Genomic DNA, 19,009 nt, shown 5'->3' on the forward strand with positions numbered 1-19,009 from the left:
CTCGCAGACAAGAAGAGGCGTCTGGTGGGCAGGGACGGCCCTGTTGGTGGAGAGGCGGGAGGTGGAGCTGGTCCCGGAGGCAGGACGCGCCCACGCAACCCAGAGGCCTCCGGGCAGGATCCACTGACGGGCGACGGTGACCTCCGCGCCCTTGCAGCCCCGTCCCCCTGCTTCCGGAGCCCGTGTGTGAACGGGGGCACCTGCGAGGACCTGGGCACAGACTTCTCCTGCCGCTGCCAAGCAGGGTACACGGGACGCCGGTGCCAGGCAGGTGAGAGGGCCGGGGGTCAGGGCCAGGACACGGGAGTCCTTCCAACTCCCTGAAGAGCAGAGTGGGGCCCAGCTGGGGCTGAGGGGAGGGAAGGAGGGAAGGAGGGAAGAAAAGAGGGAAAGGAGTCTTTTGGCAGCCCATCCTGGGGGCCAAGGCCCCTTCATCCTGGGCTAGGCTGTGTGGGGAGAGAGGGTCCCCACCCTGCAGCCTGGGGGTGGGGGGAGCAGGGGTGCAGCCATGGGAGGGGCCCAGACAGGGGTCCCAGGGCACAGGACAGGCTGCTGTGTCCTTGCAGAGGTGGACTGCGGGCCCCCCGAGGAAGTGAAGCATGCCACCCTGCGCTTCAATGGCACGCGGCCAGGCTCGGTGGCCCTGTACTCATGCGACCAGGGCTACAGCCTGCACGCCTCCAACCACGCCCGGGTCTGCCAGCCACAGGGAGTCTGGAGCGAGCCTCCCCAATGCCACGGTGATCTGGGGGCCCTCTGGGGTGGGTGGGTGGGTGGGTGGGCAGAGCCACGCTCTCCTCCCCAGGTCTCCTCCGTGCAAAGTGAGGCAAAGACCCTGTGGCGATGGTGGCGATGACCCGTGCCAGCTCCACTCTGGGTTGTTCTCTAAGGGCCTCCCTGTCCTCAGGACACCCCAGGGCTCAGTGCCCAACACCACTCTGCAGATGAAGCAGCTGAGGCCAGGAGGCAGCCCAAAGGCAGAGCCCTAATGAGGCAGTTGAGGGTTCAGGGCCCACCTCCTGCTCCCTGCCCCACCCAGCCCTATGGAACCAGACCCTGCATCTGAACAAGGCCCCAGTGAACTCCATGGCCCTTTGAGGAGTGACGCTCTAGACAGCGTGGCCTCCAGGGTCCTACTGTGCGCCGGGGTGCATGGCCCTGACCCACGCCCCGGAGACGGCACCACAGACACACCTGTGCATTAAGCCAAAGCGCTCCAACTCTGTTCATCAGAAATCTGCGTGATGTTAGCACGTTCTTCATGAAACTAAGATTTTTAAACAAAGTAGCTTAGGGACCGGGACAGCACCCAGAGATGGGCGGGGCACACCACACATTGCTATCCCCCCAAATACCCAGCAAAGTCCAGCTGAACCTGTGCGATCCACCAGGTGGAGAGTTCCGGAAAACTGGTAGGGGCCACCTGGCCTCAGGCACCTTTCCTTCACTCCTGCCCTTCCGAGCCCCCCAGGCCTGGTGGCTACTGTCTAGGGGACATGTCATCAGATGAGAAGCAGGTGCCACCAGGGGATATGAGCTCGCAAGCCAAGATGTCAAGACACCAAGAAGTACAACCACCTCAGAAACAATAATGAAGTCCAGACAACACACACTATTAGGCATAAAAGTACTGAAGATGAAATAAGAATATAGCATAAGCGTGACAAACATACAACAGGAAACATGGCACTGGCCATAGAAACAGGATTGACAAATAATTTTTAAAAGACAGCAGAAATAGGAGGTTTGAAAAACTATAATAATTGAAAAGCCAGACACAACCTACAAATGTGAAGACCAAGCAAGCGAGCTGAAAGACCAGTCTGAGCAGCTGTACCAGGAAGCAGCAGGGAAATGCACATGAATCAGAATGGAAACGCAGGCGCTGGAGGCGGACACCGAGATAACAGGAATCTGAGCGGGAGAGGAAGAAATGTCAACAGGATGAAACGTCTGAGCAACGGTGGAGCTCAACTCCCAAGGACCGGAGGCTGAGAGGGCCCACGGAGCATCAAACAGGAGAGACGAGGAACATTAGACACGCTGTAAAAAGGTAAAGGACGTACGACAAACAAAAAGGAAACTTTAAAGCATCCAGAGGGAAAAAGAAACGAGAACCAGTTTGGCATCGGACTTCTCAGCAGCGACAGCAGGTGTGGGAGGGTAAAACGGCGTTTTATAAACACCGAGGTGCTCCGTGCGGCGAGGATGCAGCCACAAAACACCACCCCTCTCACTGTGACATCAAGGAAACACCAGATACTCCACAGAGTCGTATCTGTTCACCTATCCGAGAGCTGAGGATGCAAAGACACACAAAGAAACACAGGCTCAAACAACGTTATGGGTAAGTTCTACCAAACCGCCAAGAAACAGGCTGTTTCTTGTACAGCCCAGACGGCCTCCTCCAGAAAGCAGAAAAGGGTGTGTGCCAACCCGCTCCGTGAGACCACGTAACCTTGATGCTAACACCAGACACGGACATTTGGAGAAAGTAAAATTATGGGTCCGTTAAACATATGAACCTAGATGCAGAAATCTGACAGTCTATAAGAATGTATAAACCATTATCAAGTTGGGTTGTTGAAAAGAGTTTGATATTAGAAAAATCTGCTACGTTAACCAACTGAAGAAGAAAAATTATGTAAGAATCTCAATGAACACATAATAAGCATCTGATAAAATTCATACTCATTCATGAAACAAATTCTTACCGAATAAGGAATAAAAAAGTATTTCCTTATCCAGAGGAAAATAACATAACACATACACACACCCCTCTGGTACCATGTGGTGTAAAATAACACAGGATTTATTGGAGCAAAAACTTAAAAGAGACATCGCAAAGCCCACCCAGCCCCCAGGTGTTCGTTACCCCACAGAGAGGGGGGCAGGCCAGGCACACACCAGCTGAAGCACAACAACTGCGCCCCACACGTTTGCAGAGGCAGGAGCACCGGTTACAGCATTGGGCCCTGGAGCAGTGAGCTTCCTGATCCCGATTATTCAGAGGGAGGGTCTGGGACTCAAAAGCTGTTCTCCTGCTGAACTGACCCAGACATGCTGAGCTACCAACGGGAGGAAGGAGATTAGCTAATCTCCTCAAAGCTAGAACAGACGTTATCCTAGACAGAGAAACACTCCCCTTAAAATTCGGAACACGACAAGGATGCCCATTAGCACTAAGTCAACCAATATTACGCTGGCAGTACTAGCCTATGCAATAAAGTCAGAAAGAGAAATTAAAGTCATGGAAATGCAAAAGAAGTAAAAATGTCAGTATTTGCAGCTGGTACGGTTGTCTCTCACCTATGGGAAAACTACTGAAAACGACAGGAAGGGTTACGTGTAGTGGATACAGGTTATTACGACCGAGTGTGCTGCGTTCTTATATATCAGCAAGTATAAAAAACCGAGTTCTAAGAGAGGCATGTGCAGAGAAAATCAATGAAACCAAAAGCTGGTTCCTTGAAAAGGTCAATAAAAATAATAAACCACTAGCCAGACTGATCAAGGGGGAAAAAAGAAAAACTGAAGGAAAGAGGAGACATCACTAAAGAGCTTACAAGCATTTAAACGACAAGGACATACTGTGAACAGCGTTAGGCCAACACGTCTTACAACCTGGAGAAAACGATGACTACCACCTTGAAAGACACAAATGACCACAACTGACACGGGAATGAACAGAAAATATGAGCAGCCTCATAGCTATTAAGTAGGTTTAATTTGTAACTAAGAACTCTCCCACAAAGAAAAAGGCAGGACCACACTGCTTCGCTGGCGAGTTCCAGCAAACATTTAAAGCATGATACTGTATACTGAGCTCTTGCAGAAAATACAGGAGAGAACGCGTCTCAACTCATGAGACCAGTGTTGCCTTTATACCAAAAGCAGAGTCATTACAAAAAATGAAATTACAGGCGACTATTCCTCATGAACATAGCACCAAACTCCGAACAAAACATTACTAAGTCAACTCAGTACTCCATCCAAAGGATAATGCCTGGTCAAGTGAGGTTTATCTCAAGAACACAAGTTGGTTTAACATTTGAACATCAATTAACATAATTCACCATGGCAGGACATAAAGGAGAAGACTACAGGAACATCTCAACAGATGCAGAAAAACCATTTGACAAAATTCCACTGTTAGGAAAAGCTCAAGGCGAGGCCCCTCCGTTGCAGTCCGGGTGTGCTGACCCCTGTGACCTCCCCAAACGCAGGAAACTCCCCTGTGACAGTGGGGGGCTGCGTTCACACTCCCCCCGCCCTGAATAAGAGTGGAGGAAATTTCTTCAACCTGGAAAAGAGCGTCCCTGAGAAAACCAACAGCTCACAGAACACCTACTGGTGAAGGCCTCCCGCCACAACCAGTGCTAAGGCCAAGGTGGCCCCTCACCAGTCCCCTCCAGCGCTGTCCTGGAGGCCCGAGACAGCGCTGCAGATAAGAAGAGGAAATAAAGGCATGTCTCTCAGACAAGCAGCAGCAACAGGACACAGCGGTGCACACGGAAAATCCTCAGAGTCTACGAAAGAACCTACAGGACTAGTCGGTGAGTTCAGCTCGGCCACAGGACTCGGGGTCAGGGCCCAGAGCAGCTGCACCGCCGTGTCCCAGCAGTGAGGACCTGGCAAGTGAAGTGAGTCAGTGTTGTGCACAGCAGCATCCAAGTGGTGACTTCTCTATGTGTGAAGTGAGTTATAGACGTAAACATAAAAGCTAAAACTGTAAACTGCTGAAAGCAAGCACGTGAGAAAGTCTTCACGACCACTGGAACAAGATGGTTCTGCACTTGGGAAAACGTTACATTGTTTCCCCACTTCTCACCACACACCATTAACTCCAGATGGATTAAGAATTAAATTTTTTTAACAATATAATTTTGTGTGAAAAATGTAGGTAAGTATCCTTTTGTCCTTAGAGTCGGGAATGATTCTTTCAGCCACAAAACAGCACTGACTATAACAAGAAAAAACAGACTGTATGAAAGTTAGGAACGTAAATTCATCAGCCTTAAGAAAGTGAATGTAAGGTACAGGCGGAGAGCAGCTTGCAGATCTCCACACCCACCCACACCACGCATCACACACACATGTACGTCCACGTGTGCAAGTACGAACGGAACGACTGCCTTCAAGAACGTGTGAAGACTTCTATGAATCACAAGAAAAGAATAATCTGCCCAGCAGGAAAGCAGGCTCCACACACAAGCAGCCACTTCGCGGAAGAGGAGGTGCGTGAAGCCAGCGAGCGAGAGAAGGCTGTTCTCTCATGAGCGATCAGCAAAATACAAAGCAAACGCGCGGTGAGGTGCATTCGGCTGGCAGAGCCTCCGAAGTGCACAAAGCCCGTGTACTGGTGAGAAGGTGGAGCCGCAGGACTTCTCATAAGCTGCTGGAAGAAGTGTACGTTGGTGTAAGCACTTTGAGGACAACTTGGTAACCGGTCTGTCAAGCTGACCACTCATGTAAACTGTGTCCTAGCAACCCTCCTTCTAGGTATAAATCTAGGAAAATCACACATCTACACCGAGATGTGAAAGACATAGATGCATTTTTTTTTTTTGCAGTAGCAAAAAGTCTAAAACCAACCCAAATGCCTGCCAAACAAGAAAGGGTAAAGTATGGAATAATCACATCGAGGAATATCACACAGCAGTGAAAACTGCGACCCACCATGTTACAGAGATTTTAACATAACGTTGAGAGATAGGTGTACACACCACAATATCCTAGTAATAAAGTTCATAAATAGCAAAACAAAACCAGCTGCCGTCCAGGGCGTTCATTAAAATGTTTAACCTAATTTAAGGAGGCACAGAGGTGATAACCACAGAAGCTCAGGTCACAGGGAGGGGTGTCCGTGACCAGATGAGCCAGTCAGTCAACACGCTCGCGCCCAGGCTGGGTGCGGGCCCCCAGGTGTCATTATGTCCCTGCTGTTTATTTACTTATTCATATGTTAAGCATTAAAATTAAGCTTTTCTAAACTGAGCATTTTAAATTCAGGAGCACAACTCCCAGTTTTTTTGAAAAAAACCACCCCGTGGTGAGGACTTTAAAATGAAGGGTCACCCCCAAGTGTGCTGCCTCGTCGGGAGTGTTACCTAACGAACTGGGCCCCACAGTGTCTTCTGAGGGCCTCACGCTCACTAGGGGCGTCCCCCGTGCTTCACAGGCGCCCGCCAGCCCGGCCCCTAGTCTGAAGTGTGCTGCTTCTCTCGAGGGTGCTGTGTTGGGCTCTGGGCTCTCCAGGCACCAAGGGGATGTCATAGAATTCCGTCCAGCTCCTCGCAGCAAAGCTAATTAATGTCCCTCTTAAACTGGCTTCGTGTCATTCCCCAACTACGGCAACACTGCTCTCTTCCCGGCTCTCTCCTGGCGCCTGTGCACCTGAGCTCGCCTCTCTCAGAAATTGACGAGTGCCGATCCCAGCCGTGCCTGCACGGGGGCTCCTGCCAGGACCGCGTCGCCGGGTACCTGTGTGTCTGCAGCCCAGGGCATGAAGGAGCCCACTGTGAGCTGGGTAAGATGGGCCCTGGCCCTCCTGGGGGCCAGCAGATCCAGCACCCTGGCCACGGACCTGAGGCCCTGGCGTCCCCCAGCCACGGTCATCCTGCTGCAGCCACCCTTGGCTGGTCCCTCTCCCTGGGCTGGTCTCTGATTGGGCACTGCCTGCTCCCTCAGGCCCCTGCCAGCTCTGATGTCCAGAAGGACTCTGCCTGCACCTCCCCAGAGACTGAGAGCTCAGCTGAGAAAAGCTAACCTCGACCCTCTTCTCCCGCCTCCTGCAGACTCTGGCCTCAGGGGCGAAGAAGGTGGGCCTGCAGAGAGGGCAGACCACACCCCGCAGCCTGGGCCAGTGCTCAGAGCCAGACCAGGCGGCGGCCTGCTGGGTGCCTCACGAATGAGCCCAGCACCCCCCACGCTGGGGCAGGGCTCTAAGCCCTGAGACAGAGACACTGCCCCGCAGGACGGGCAGACCCAGGATGTCCAGTGGGGCCCCTGAGAAGCCTGGGCAGTGAAGAGAAGGAACGGCCTGGGGCGGGCTTTGTTGGGCAGATAGTGGAGGGGCAGGCATGAGGCTGAAGTTTTGGTGCACAGGAAACCCGGGGGTCGTGTGGGGCCGTGCAGGCCTGTGTGGGGCATGCAGCCTCATGTCTGGTCTCTGCAGAGACGGACAAGTGCCGGGCACAGCCCTGCAGAAATGGAGGCTCCTGCAGGGACCTCCCGGGGGCCTTTGTCTGCCAGTGCCCCCCAGGCTTCGTTGGAGTCCACTGTGAGACAGGTAGGGGCTGCGCTTGGGGAGTCCCCCGTGTGCCAGACCCTCACCCACCCTCGTGATGCCCCAGACATCCCCGGAAAAACGTGTTTTCAGCAAGCACAGACCCTGGGCTGCTCAGAGAGCAGAGGGGATGGGGCGGTCCTCGTGGCCCTGCTGGACAGGACCCGTGAGGGGAGGGACCCCCGGTGTCAGGGGGAGGCGAGGGCCAGGGGTGACCAAGGGTCGGGGCACTTCCATGGCTCGCCCTCTTCCCCCATCCCTCCCTCACCCCCGCCCGGCCTCCCCTGCCTTCCCTCCCCTTCTTCCCGCTGTCCTCTCCTCCCTCCCCCAGACACCCCCCTGCCGCTCTGGCCGACTCTCTGGGTATTCTCCAGAGGTGGACGCCTGCGACTCCAGCCCCTGCCAGCACGGAGGCCGGTGTGAGAACGGCGGGGGCGCCTACCTGTGTGTCTGCCCAGAGGGCTTCTTCGGTTACCACTGCGAGACAGGTGGGGCCCAGCCACCTGCCAGGACACCCTGGCTTGGGGTGGTGGTGGGGCCCCTGGCAAGTCCTGCGCTTGCCCTCTGAGTGTCCCCCCAGCACACAACCACCTCCCCAAAGGACCACCCGTGACACCACCTCCCACCCGCCTGCACACTGACATGGGACTGACCCAGTGCCAGGACCAGGGGCACTCACTGCCGCTCTCCCCTCTCCCAGTGAGTGACCCCTGCTTCTCCAGCCCCTGTGGGGGCCGCGGCTACTGCCTGGCCAGCAACGGTTCCCACAGCTGCACCTGTAAAGTGGGCTACACGGGCAAGGACTGTGCCAAAGGTGAGGCGGCCGGGGCACCTGCGTGGGCGCGGGGCTCCCCTCCCTCAGGGGGCCGCAGACACCCCGCGGGACGGGCCAGGGGCTGAGCGGCCCCCAGGCAGCAGGTCTAGGCAGTTGCTACCCCGGGCGCCGCCCACGGAGCAGGGAGGAGCACACGAGCCCCCAGGCGGCACACGTGCAGACCCTTCAGGAGCCTCCAGCCAGACACCAGACGAGGGTGCCCGCCTGCAACCAGGGCTAGCAAGGCCCAAGAGACACCCACCTGGGGGCCGGGGATTCCTCGGCCGACAGCTGACCACCCCACTTCCCTTGTTCTTGACCGAAACCCTGAAGAGCTCTTCCCACCAACGGCCCTCAAGGTGGAGCGAGTGGAGGAGAGCGGGGTCTCGGTCTCCTGGCGCCCACCCGAAGGCCAGGCCTCCAGGCAGGTGCTCGACGGCTACGCGGTCACCTACGCTTCCTCCGACGGCTCCTACCGCCGCACAGACTTCGTTGACCGGAGCCGCTCCTGGCACCAGCTCCGGGCCCTGGCAGCTGGCAGGGCCTACAACATCTCCGTCTTCTCAGTCAAGCGCAACGCCAACAACAAGAACGACATCAGCAGGCCCGCAGTGCTGCTTGCACGCACGCGTGAGCACCCGCTGGACACAGCACCCCCCCCCCCGGGGTGGGGGCGGGGACGGCCAGCCACTCCCTCCTAGAAGGGCTGGCTCAGCACCGGGGATGGGGGACAGAGACGCTGGGGCTGCTGTGCTGGGCGGGGCCCAGCGGGAAACCTTCTCACAGGGGAGGGAGGAGACTCAGACTCAGGAGACAGGCCACAGGTGGGGAGTGAGGCTGGGAGAGGATGCGGCGGGGGGTGCTCCCTGAGAAGGTGCCTGGGACGGATGAGCCAGCCCACGCGTGGGGTGGGCCCGAGGGGGACCGGCCAGGACCTGAGGGACAGGCGAGGTGTCCAGGGGGTGGGGATGGAGTTCAAGAGAAGGGGGCCAGCCAGGGGCCAGCAGGGAGGGACCTCCGAGGGTGCTGCCCTGACTGGGAGTTGTGTGGAAGGGTGTCGAGAGAGGCTTTGGGGTGCCAGCTGGGTCCCAGGGACCAACATGAGGGAGGAGGGGAGAGTCCTGGAGCACACCCGTGATGGGGAGAGGCCGGGATGGGATGGTGGGCGCTGGCCCTGGGGCCACAAGACTGGGGGGTGGGGGCTAGAGGAAGGAGCGAGAACTGGGAAGTGGGGTGTCCAGGGCCCCCAGGACAGCTGGCAGGGTGAGGCCCAGCACCCAAGGGCTCTGCTCCCACCACGCCAGGTGCTGCGGCAGATCAGGCCGGGGCAGGGCTGGCCACGGCAGCAGGTCCAGCAAGACAGGCGTGGCCTGCCAGCCAAGCGAGGAAAGGAGAGCACAGGGAGCACCCTGTCGGGCCCGGGGTGGGAGGAAAGCGGGCACCCTGGTGTCGCCGGCCAGCCTGCAGACGCCGACACTGAGGACACTGAGGGCCCGGTGTGGGGAAGCGCACGGCCTCAGGACGGGTGTGTCCTGGAGAAGGACAGCCCAGTGGTGGAGATGCCCCAGGCCGGCAGCGCGGCCCCAAGCGCACAGCAGTAGGAGTCTCGGGGGCCTGAGGGAGGAGGGGCCATCCTGGGCTTGGCCTCAGGGACCAGTGCTTCTGAGGCTGCTCGGGATGGGTCTACGGGGAAGGTGTCTGGAAGGAAGACAGCGCCTCCTCTGTCCCTCAGAGTAGGGTCTCTGCCAGGAGACCAGGGTGGGGGAGGGCGCACAGGACTGGGGCAGGGCACCCCCAGGAGCTGCGGGCTCCCCTCCAAGCTCCCTTGGTCTGGGGCCCCACCCCTTCCAAGGTCGCCCAGGACTCTCTCCCGTCAGGCCCCAGGGTCGCCCAGACGGAACAGTCACTGTCCGTGCCACCCACACAGCCAGCCAGAGTAAAGAAAGGGCGCCCCTGCCTCCACTGGCAGTCTGAACGGGCTGGGACCCGCCCAGAGCAGCACCCCCAGGACAGGGGCCTGGGACATGTCCACCCGCCCCGGGTCCCCAGCTGGCTGATGGACGCATTCAGGCAGCCCAGGCTGGCCAGCGCATCACTAGTACACTTCTCTGTGACCCCCCAGCACCTTCCCGAGCTGCCTCTCGTCTCGGCCCCTGCCCTCCCCTAGGGGTGAGGAGGTGTCACACATGCTGCGCACTCATTGTCTCCAGGACCCCGCCCTGTCGAGGGACTTGAGGTCACCAACGTGACAGCCAGCACCATCTCGGTGCGGTGGGCTCTGCACAGGATCCGTCATGCCACAGTCAGTGGCGTCCGTGTGTCCATCCGCCACCCCGAGGCCCAGGAGGACCAGTCCACAGACGTGGACAAGAGCGTGGACAAGTTCACCTTCGGGTAAGAGCGCGGGCTCCGGGCGTCCTCGGGCCCCTCTCGCCCCACCCTGCGGCTCCCTGGCCCGGCCCGCCCATGAGTGGTGCTCCTGCTCAGCAGTTCCAGGCTTTGCTCCTGCCTTGCCTCCTCACGGGGCTGCCTGACAAAAGCAGGGACCGTGCACACAGCCAGCCCAGAGTTCTCCAATCTGAGTCATGCAGACTCTCCAAAAGGGAAAAGGCCCGTGTCCTCCCCAGCCTCTCACAGCGCTGGACAGACAGACATACCAGGGAGGAGCTTCCCACCTGAGGAGCCCCCAGGTCTCGGGCCACAGACCTGGCCTTAGTGGAGGCTGCCGGGGCCACCGGCCATGGGGCCACTGCACCCCAGTGTCAGCTGCGTGGAGGAGCGCAGCCTGGTAGCAGGCCGTCCTGTTCCTCTCTCCCCGGCCTCCCCTCCCATAGGGCCCTGCTGCCAGGAAGGAGATACACCATCCGGGTGACCGCCCTCAGTGGGCTCAGGGGACAGGAGCCTCCCACCGAGAGCCTGGCCTCGGCACCACTGCACGTGTGGACCCGTAAGTGGAGCTCAGCTCACGTGGGCCCTCTGGAAGCTCTCGCCTCCCTCCAGCCCCCTCAGTCCCCTCCAAAGTGGCCGCAGAACCAGAAACCCCGCCCCGGCCAAGGGTGCCCTGAACGGCAGAGTGCTAAGAGGTGCCGGCAAGGGCTGCGTGGGCCCTCCTGTGTGAGCCTTCACACCTGTAGGCTCCTGGGCTCCTACCAGAAAGGGTCACTGAGCAGGGGTGGGAGAGGCGGGCCGGCAAGGACGCCCACGCTGCCTCCCCCGTGGGCTCCATGCCGCTCCAGGGGAGGCAGCCCAGCCCACACCGCCCCCTCCCCAACATGTGGGCTATCCAGGCACAGAGGGGCAGTGACCAGGGTGGAGGTTGGGCAGGAGGCTGGGTAAGGAGGGCAGGTGTGCGCAGGGCCTTACCTGGTGATGCAGGCGGTCAGCGCAGGCTCAAGCCCTTGCTCTGAACCTGGGTGCTGGGCCCCCGGCCCCTGCCCTGCCCCTTACGCACCTCCCAGGAGACGGTGTGTGTGGCCAGGCTCAGGGGATGGACAGCGTCACACGGGAGCAGGCGCCGATGGGCTGAGCCTGCAAGGGCCTCACCAGGCGCCAGCAGGTGGATTCGGGGGGTGCCTCTCGGGGAAGGAGGAAGCCTGAGCACTGCAACTGCGCATCCACACCATCCCTGAGGACTGTGGACTTGTTTGCTACAACTCAGCCCGGCTTCCAGTGAGGCTTCAGCCACTGCACGTCAGGTCTTTAACCTGCGTCCGGGGCGGAAGACCCTGTCAGCCCCCTTCTCCCCTCACCGGCTCCATGCCTTGTCCAGGGCCTCAGCCGCCAGCCAACCTGACTGCCACCCGAGTCACGGCCACCTCTGCCCACGTGGTCTGGGATGTCCCCACCCCCGGCGCCCCACTGGAGGCGTACGTCATCAATGTGACCGCCAGCCAGAGCACCAAGAGCCGCTACGTCCCCAATGGGAGGCTGGTGTCCTACACGGTGCGGGACCTGACACCAGGACGGCGGTATCAGCTCTCGGTGACGGCGGTGCAGAGCACAGGAGGTGCCCAGCTGCACAGCGAGCCCGCACACCTCTACATCATCACCTGTGAGTGCCGTGCTGAGTCCTGGGGACAGCTCATCTGCTGTCCCCGGGACCTCACCTGGCACAGGCCACACTGACCCAGGAACACAGACAGCCTATAAACAGGGCTGTGTTAACGTGGGAGGACTGCACGTGTGGAAAGCGGTGGTGGGTTTTCACGGACAGTCGGCTCTGGGGCAGTGAGCTGGCAGTTTGTAAAAATAAGCATTGGGTGCTGTCCCCCCACATGGGCCCCAGGCGAGCTGGGCAGCAGACACAGGGCGTCACCCAGAACAGGTGCCAAGAGCGGGCAGTGGCAGGGCCCGCAGACAGGAGCAGCTCAGGAGCGCAGAGGCTCAGACGGCCACAGTGACAACGTGGGTCTGATCCCAAGTGCGAGGGAGGCTCCCCGGGTACTCTGGGGTCCTGCATGACCCCTGCTGACACTTCCAAGCTCTCCAGAAGACGGTCTGTCTGGATGGGTGCTGCAGGGAGGTGGACAGCAGTCCAAGCAGAATGGAGGTCAGAGAGCAGGGGCTTCTTTCTCTCCCAACCCACCAGCCCACCCTCGGGACCCGAAGCACACTGGCTCTGAGATTCAGACCCAGCTCAGCTCCAGGCACAACTGCCAGGCTGACAGGGCAGGCTGGGGCCTGTGAGCCAGCCATGGGGAGAGGGGCTCGCAGGTGGAAGAGGGTATGCCTGGCCCAGGGGGCTGAAGGGCATGGTTAGATGAAAGGATCCACAAAGAAGCCATACCCTCTCTCCTGGGGCGGGCCTCAGCTGAGGTGAGTCTGGTCCAAGTGCCTGACCCCACCTGCAGGCAGAGAACCGAACCAGGGAGGAGGGCTGAGACCAGTGCCTGGACAACTCCCAGGCAACAACCAGGTCACAGCAGGATGTGGTGGGTGGGAGGGAAGGCAGGCAGGCGGGTGGGGAGCAGGGCTGGAGGGGATGGGCACAGCCCCTTAAGTTCTCGTCTCTGAGCAGCGGGGCGGGACCAGGGCAACGGGAAGCCCCAGGCCAGCCTTGAGTGGCCACTGTCCCTTCCACCCGCCCACAGCCCCGAGGGAGGGTGCTGACCGACGCTGGCTCCGGGAAGGACTCCACCCCCGGGTGCTCAGAAACCGACCGCCCCCTGGGCGCCTGCCGGAGCTGCGCCTGCTCAACGACCCCGGTGCCCCTGAAACGCCGTCCCCAGCCCCCAGGTACACACATCAGCCGGCAGCCCCACGAGACCCCAGCAGGGCGCCCTGGCGGTGGGTGACCATGGTGACCCTCTTGCAGGTTCTCGGAGCTTGTGGACGGCAGAGGACGAGTGAGGGCCAAGTTCGGCCAGTCGCCTGGTGGACTAGCCACTGTGAGATCAAGTGAGTGCCCAGCCCAACCCCAGCAGCCCACTGCCACCTCACCCGCCTGTCCCCAGCATGACGAGGGATGAGGCCCCTAAAACCTGGGCTTCAAGACCACCCCCAGTGCCCAACACTGCCCCCAGCTGGGGACCCAAGGGGGTTAGAGGCCCAGGGCTGCAGGGCCAGCACAGAGAGCCATGCCATCCACAGGCTCTCAAGGAGCCTCCCCGCTACAGCTGCTGGAGCTGAAGGGACAGGCTGCCAACAGGCACGTGAGAGAAGATGAAAAATAAACCTGTTAGGAGCAGGTCCGAGACACAGAGGCTTTGCCATGGCAGACAGGAGGGGGAGGGGGGTGTCATAGCCCCAGGGGATGGAGGGAAAGAGCAGGGTTTGACCACAGAGGAGGCCTACGCATCAGCCGGCTGCTCAGGATGAGGCCCGCCTGGGCCCCCGGTGAACTTCACCCAGCAGCTGTGGCGGAGGGGAAGGGCTGGACTCTGCAGGGAGAAAACTTGGTCCTACCCAAGGTGGAGCCAGGACCCACCCTGATCCCACCACCCAGGCCCTGTACTCTGAGGGAGGGAAGCTAAGAAGACGGCCCAAGGCCAGTCCTGGTGCGAGGCAGCTGGCTTCGTGGTCAGTGCACTGTGGCGTCCCGATTTCTCCTAGAACCTACGGCTCTGGTGCAGCCTAAGAGCACGGAGGAGGTCCCCACACAGGTCAGCCTGGCCCTGCAGCTCCCTGAACGCAGTGGCGACAAGGACACGGAAGGTAGGTCGGCAGGAGTGGACGCTCAGGGCTGACTGCCCTCAGGGGCCTTAAGCACCTAGGTGCAGTGAGGGTGCTGCCCGCAGTGAGGGAGCAGGAGGCACAGAGCCTGCCCGAGGGGCCGCGAGCGCCTCACCCTGGGAGGGGCAGAGTGACCCACACCAGGCAGGCAGCTGGGGAACGGGCCTGGGGGCAGCAACCGCCAAACATCCAGGATCCACCCTGGAGAGGCTGGCCCACCGCACCTGCAGGCGGCCCCTCCCCACCCGCCCTCTGCGTGCAGCAGGGCCTCCCCCAGAGTAGTATGCTGAGCAGGATGGCGGGAATCCCCAGAGGGGCACCTAGCAGGCTGCTACGCAGGCTCAGAGAGTAGGGCCAGCTGGGCCCCTGCTGACATTCAGGTGATGTGGGGCCTGGACTGTCCACCGGCTGAGAACCACAGCTGGCACGTCCCCACAAGACATGCTCCCAGGACACCTCCCCACTGGACAGCGTCAGCAGGCACGCATTCCTTCCACAAACTCAGACCCTAGCTCTACCTTTCCTCCTGTTCCACCTTCGGCACCATGTCCCTCTGGGGGCAGTTCTAGGACCCAGTGGCCCTTTCCCCTGAGTCACCACAGGCTCAGACTGGGCTCACCCATCGGCCAGACCCCAAAGAAGGCAGAGTGCTCGGTAAAGTGTGAGTCAAGCACCCAGGACTTGGCCTCACCTGCAGGCCCCATCCCAGGTTCCCCGAGGACGCCTGTACACATCCAGGCACAGCACCGCAGGGTGCCTTTGCCAGCTTGGCTCCCTGGCCTCCCAGTTCAGCACCCCTCACTGTGCGAGGCCTGACGTTGCCAGAAGCCTGGGGGAGCACCAGCAAGGCCAGTGTGCGGGTCAGACAGTCAGAGAGCAAGGCCGTTAGTTAAGGTGCGGTCAGAGTGAAGACACCCGCATGGCTGGCGTTCGTAACTGAAAAAAGAAACATTTCGTCAGATCGTTTGTGTTATGTCAGCCCTTTTACACATTAGATGTTCCGCTTCACAAAACTCAGAAACTAGAGGGACGTGAATGACCTCTCTCGGGTGCCCTGTGAAGGAGAGATTCGAGGTGGCACCAGGCTGGCCCCAGATGTCACTGCCATCTGGTGTTTGCTCACTGAGGGACTCAGGCCTGGGGAGAGTGGGAGGTGGTTTTAGGTGATAATAGGACCAAAAAAAGCTTCTACAGCCCCCAGTGCACCAAACTACCCATGGTCGTTGTTCCTGCCACGCTGCTGGCCCGCGCTGGCCCCTTGACTTAGTTAGCTTTTGCTGGAACCATGGCACCCGCCCGTGAACAGGACCCGAGCAGAAGCCCTGGGGGAAGGCAGGCTGGAGGGAGGAGTGACGCGCAGGTGTGCCCGGACAGTCGTGGGTTCTCCTTACACGGCGAGCGTCCTGCCGTGTGCAGCGTCTGGACCTGCGTGTCCGCCCAGCGTCCTGTGCTGTCCTGGGGCTGCGGCTCAACAGCCCTCTGCTCGGAGGGCACGAGGGTCGTGTCTGGCTGTCACCAGTGGTGCTGCCGTGATGGTCCTGCAGCAGCTCCGGCACGTGTGCAGGAGTAGAGGGGCTGGGCTGGGGAACGCTCGCCCAGCGACGAGAGGAGACACCACGCTGCCTTCCCAGCGGGCAGATCCGTTTACACTCCTCCCAGCAGTGGTCAAGAGAGGCAGTTAGCTCATCCCTGTCTCGCCAGGTCTCTGGGTCCTGCCAGCACCCTGGGTGTGAGGGCGCCTGTGGGGTCTGGTTGGCGTCTCTCAAGTGCTGACAGGTCACGTCTCTTCCTTGGCATCAGCAAAGGTTCTGCCTCACTCCTCTGTCCACTGCTCGGCTTCCTCGAGCCAAGACCACCACCTTGGTGACTGTCTCTTTGAGTAAGGCTCGCTGTCCCGCAGGGCCACCGCTCTCACTCTGACCGTCAGTGCTTGGGCCATCCTTGGCTCTTTGTATTCCTAGAAAAGTTTATAATCAGCTCACCAAGTTCCACAAAGCACCTGTTGGAACTCTACATGGCCAAACCTCTGAGGCCCTGTGTGCCTGCCTGAAAATATGCTGATGAGCTCTCACGTCTGAAGGACAGTTTGGCTGGACACAACATTCAAGGTTCAAGGCCCCTCTGCCCTTCAGTTCCTCAGACACTTGTGCACTGCCATCGTCTGCCCAGGACTGCTGCCACTGGGTGTCAGTCTTGTGCTTCTCTCCTTGTAGAATAATCTGCTCCTTCTCTCTGGAAGCTGTTAGACTTTTCTTTCCCAAGGGAAAGAATGATCCCCAGAGAGCCCCAGGCACCCCAAGAGCACAGTTAACACGCCTGATTTGTCACTGCCTCACCAAGCAGCTCTCCAGATCAGGGCTGCACCTTCATGTCCCCAGGAGACGCTTGTGGACGATTCCCAAGCTTGTAACCTGCCACCCTGGGAGCTTGGAGTGAACACTGAGGCTAGTCAAGTTCTTCCTGTTTCCCCAACTTCTCACCCCAAGGAGGGCTTGTGGACTATCCTGGTTTCATGCCGCTGGACACTTACACAAGCGGTCTGGGGCAGAACCCAAACTCTATATGTGTGATTTATCCTTCATGTAGGAGCGGCCCACTGTCCCCACTCCAGGGCACAGCCCCATCCCTGCCCTCGCCTCTGTTCATAACAGCCTTCTCTTTGTTTTTACTTATCTTAACGTGTGTGTGTGCACACACGTATGTGATGATAAACTCAGGATTTAGTGGAGACGACTTTGTAAAACAAGGCTACAGACAGCAGAGCTCTGGTGAAGCCCCCCACTGCTGCCTATCACTACAGGCTTCGGATCCCAGCTACCCAAGCCTGGCGCAAACCTCAGTCACAGTCTCTGCAGCCTGGTGTCCACGTCTACAGGGTACGGGTTGCTGACATGGGCACCCGGATTCTAAACACCGCTGCACACTTCCACCTTAAGCAAGGTTGCTGCACAGTGTCTTTGGACAATTGTTATGTACAGCGTCTAAAATTCATACGGAATTGGAAGGGACCCAGAATAGCAAAAACAATCCTAAAAAAGCAGCAAGACTCACACATCCCATTGTCAAAACTTGCTGCAAAGCAATAGTAATGAAGTCAGTGTGACACTGGCACAAGGGTGCACTTACAAATCAATGGACTAGAACTCAGAGTCCAGAAACAAACCGACGCGTCTGTGGCCAACTGATCTCAACAAGGAACCGAGACCACGCAGTGGAGGAAAGAACAGCCTTTCCAACAAACGGCGCCGGGACAACTGGTCCACACGCCAAAGAATGAGGTCGGACCCCTACCTCACACCACACACAAAAATGCCCAAAAACGGATCAAAGACCTCCATGTAAGAGCTAAAACTATAAAATTCTTGGAATAAAACATGGGTAAAGCTGCATTACCTTGGATTTGACAAAGGAGTTTTAGATATGACACCAAAAGCATGAGCAACAAAAGAAAAAAAAGATAAACTGGACTTCATCAAAATTTAGGGCTTTTCGTGCTTCAAAAGACACCATCAAGGAAGTGAAAAGACAATGCACAGAGTGGGAGAAAACATCTGCAAATCATATTATTTGAAACAGGATTTGAAAATATATGAAGGATTTCTAACATATATGAAGAACTCTTACAACTGAATCAGAAGACAAATAACCCAATTAAGAATTGAGCAAAGGATCTGAATAGACATTTCTCCACGGAAGATACACAAACGGCCAACAAGCCCACGAGAAGATGTTGGTGTCACTAGGCGTCAGGGAAATGCTACTCAAAACCACAGTGAGATGCGCCTTCACACCCACCAGGACGGCTAGAATTACAAAGTCAGGGAACAACGAGCTTTGGTGAGGATGTGGAAGAACGGGAACCCTTAAACTCTGCCGGTGGTGACGCACAGTGGTATAGGTGCTTTGCGGGAAAACCAGTCTGTCAGTTCCTCAAAGAATTAAACACAGGATCACATCTGACCCAGCAATCCCACTCCCAGGCATACACTCAGGAGATCTGAACACACATGTCCACACCAGAACTTACACAGACGGTCACTGCAGCACCACTCACGGCTGCTGAAAGGTGGAAGCAGCCCAGATGTCCACCAGCGGACGCATGGATAAACACACGTGGTTCACTCACACAGTGGAATGTTATTTGACCATAAAAAGGAATAAAGTACTGATAAATGCTACAACACAGTTGAACCTTGATGCTGAGTGAAAGAAGCCAGTCACAAAAGACCACATATGATGTGATCCCATTCATATGAAAGTCCAGAACAGGAAACCCTATCGTGACAGGAAGTACGTCAGTGGGGGTGGAGGTACAGGAGTGACAGCTGGAAGGTACGGGGTTTCTTTCTGAGGTGACAGAAATGTTCTAAAGTTGACTCTGGTGATGGATGCACAGACCTGTGGATATGCTAAAAATCTATAAATTGTGCACTTTAAATGGATGAATTGTGTGGCACATGAAGTCTGTCTCAATAAAGCACGTTCAAATAACAATGTTCAGAACCACGTTTTCAGTATCTCTCGTGTAGGGAAGTGGGGAAGGGAAATGGGACTGTATATACCTATTTTCTTATATTTAAAAAGAAAGAAAACCAGTAAAAAATGGTTAATTCTTCAAGGAAGGAAAGAACGAGAATGAGGAAGTAAAGGGGATGGGGAAATATGCCAGGATTCTCTGAATGTACCTTTAGAGTTGTGACTTCAGAAAAAAGAAAATGTTTTGTAAATAACACCAA

General features: G+C 57.8%; 1 protein-coding gene across 1 annotated transcript in view; it reads left to right on the top strand.

The window, feature by feature from the left end:
* The window catches only part of SNED1 (sushi, nidogen and EGF like domains 1), a 76,582-nt gene that overhangs the window by 43,635 nt on the left and 13,938 nt on the right, over window positions 1-19,009 (top strand). Inside the window, exons 15-27 of the mRNA XM_072962009.1 lie at window positions 158-271; window positions 567-740; window positions 6,416-6,529; window positions 7,178-7,291; window positions 7,663-7,776; window positions 7,989-8,102; window positions 8,436-8,732; window positions 10,313-10,496; window positions 10,937-11,049; window positions 11,872-12,153; window positions 13,193-13,337; window positions 13,417-13,499; window positions 14,154-14,255. Of these exons, the coding sequence (XP_072818110.1) occupies window positions 158-271; window positions 567-740; window positions 6,416-6,529; window positions 7,178-7,291; window positions 7,663-7,776; window positions 7,989-8,102; window positions 8,436-8,732; window positions 10,313-10,496; window positions 10,937-11,049; window positions 11,872-12,153; window positions 13,193-13,337; window positions 13,417-13,499; window positions 14,154-14,255 (1,950 nt within the window). The remainder of the gene's footprint in view (window positions 1-157; window positions 272-566; window positions 741-6,415; window positions 6,530-7,177; window positions 7,292-7,662; window positions 7,777-7,988; window positions 8,103-8,435; window positions 8,733-10,312; window positions 10,497-10,936; window positions 11,050-11,871; window positions 12,154-13,192; window positions 13,338-13,416; window positions 13,500-14,153; window positions 14,256-19,009) is intronic.

The sequence above is a fragment of the Vicugna pacos genome, chromosome 5 (genome assembly GCF_048564905.1).
Source record: "Vicugna pacos chromosome 5, VicPac4, whole genome shotgun sequence".
Taxonomy (NCBI): domain Eukaryota; kingdom Metazoa; phylum Chordata; class Mammalia; order Artiodactyla; family Camelidae; genus Vicugna; species Vicugna pacos.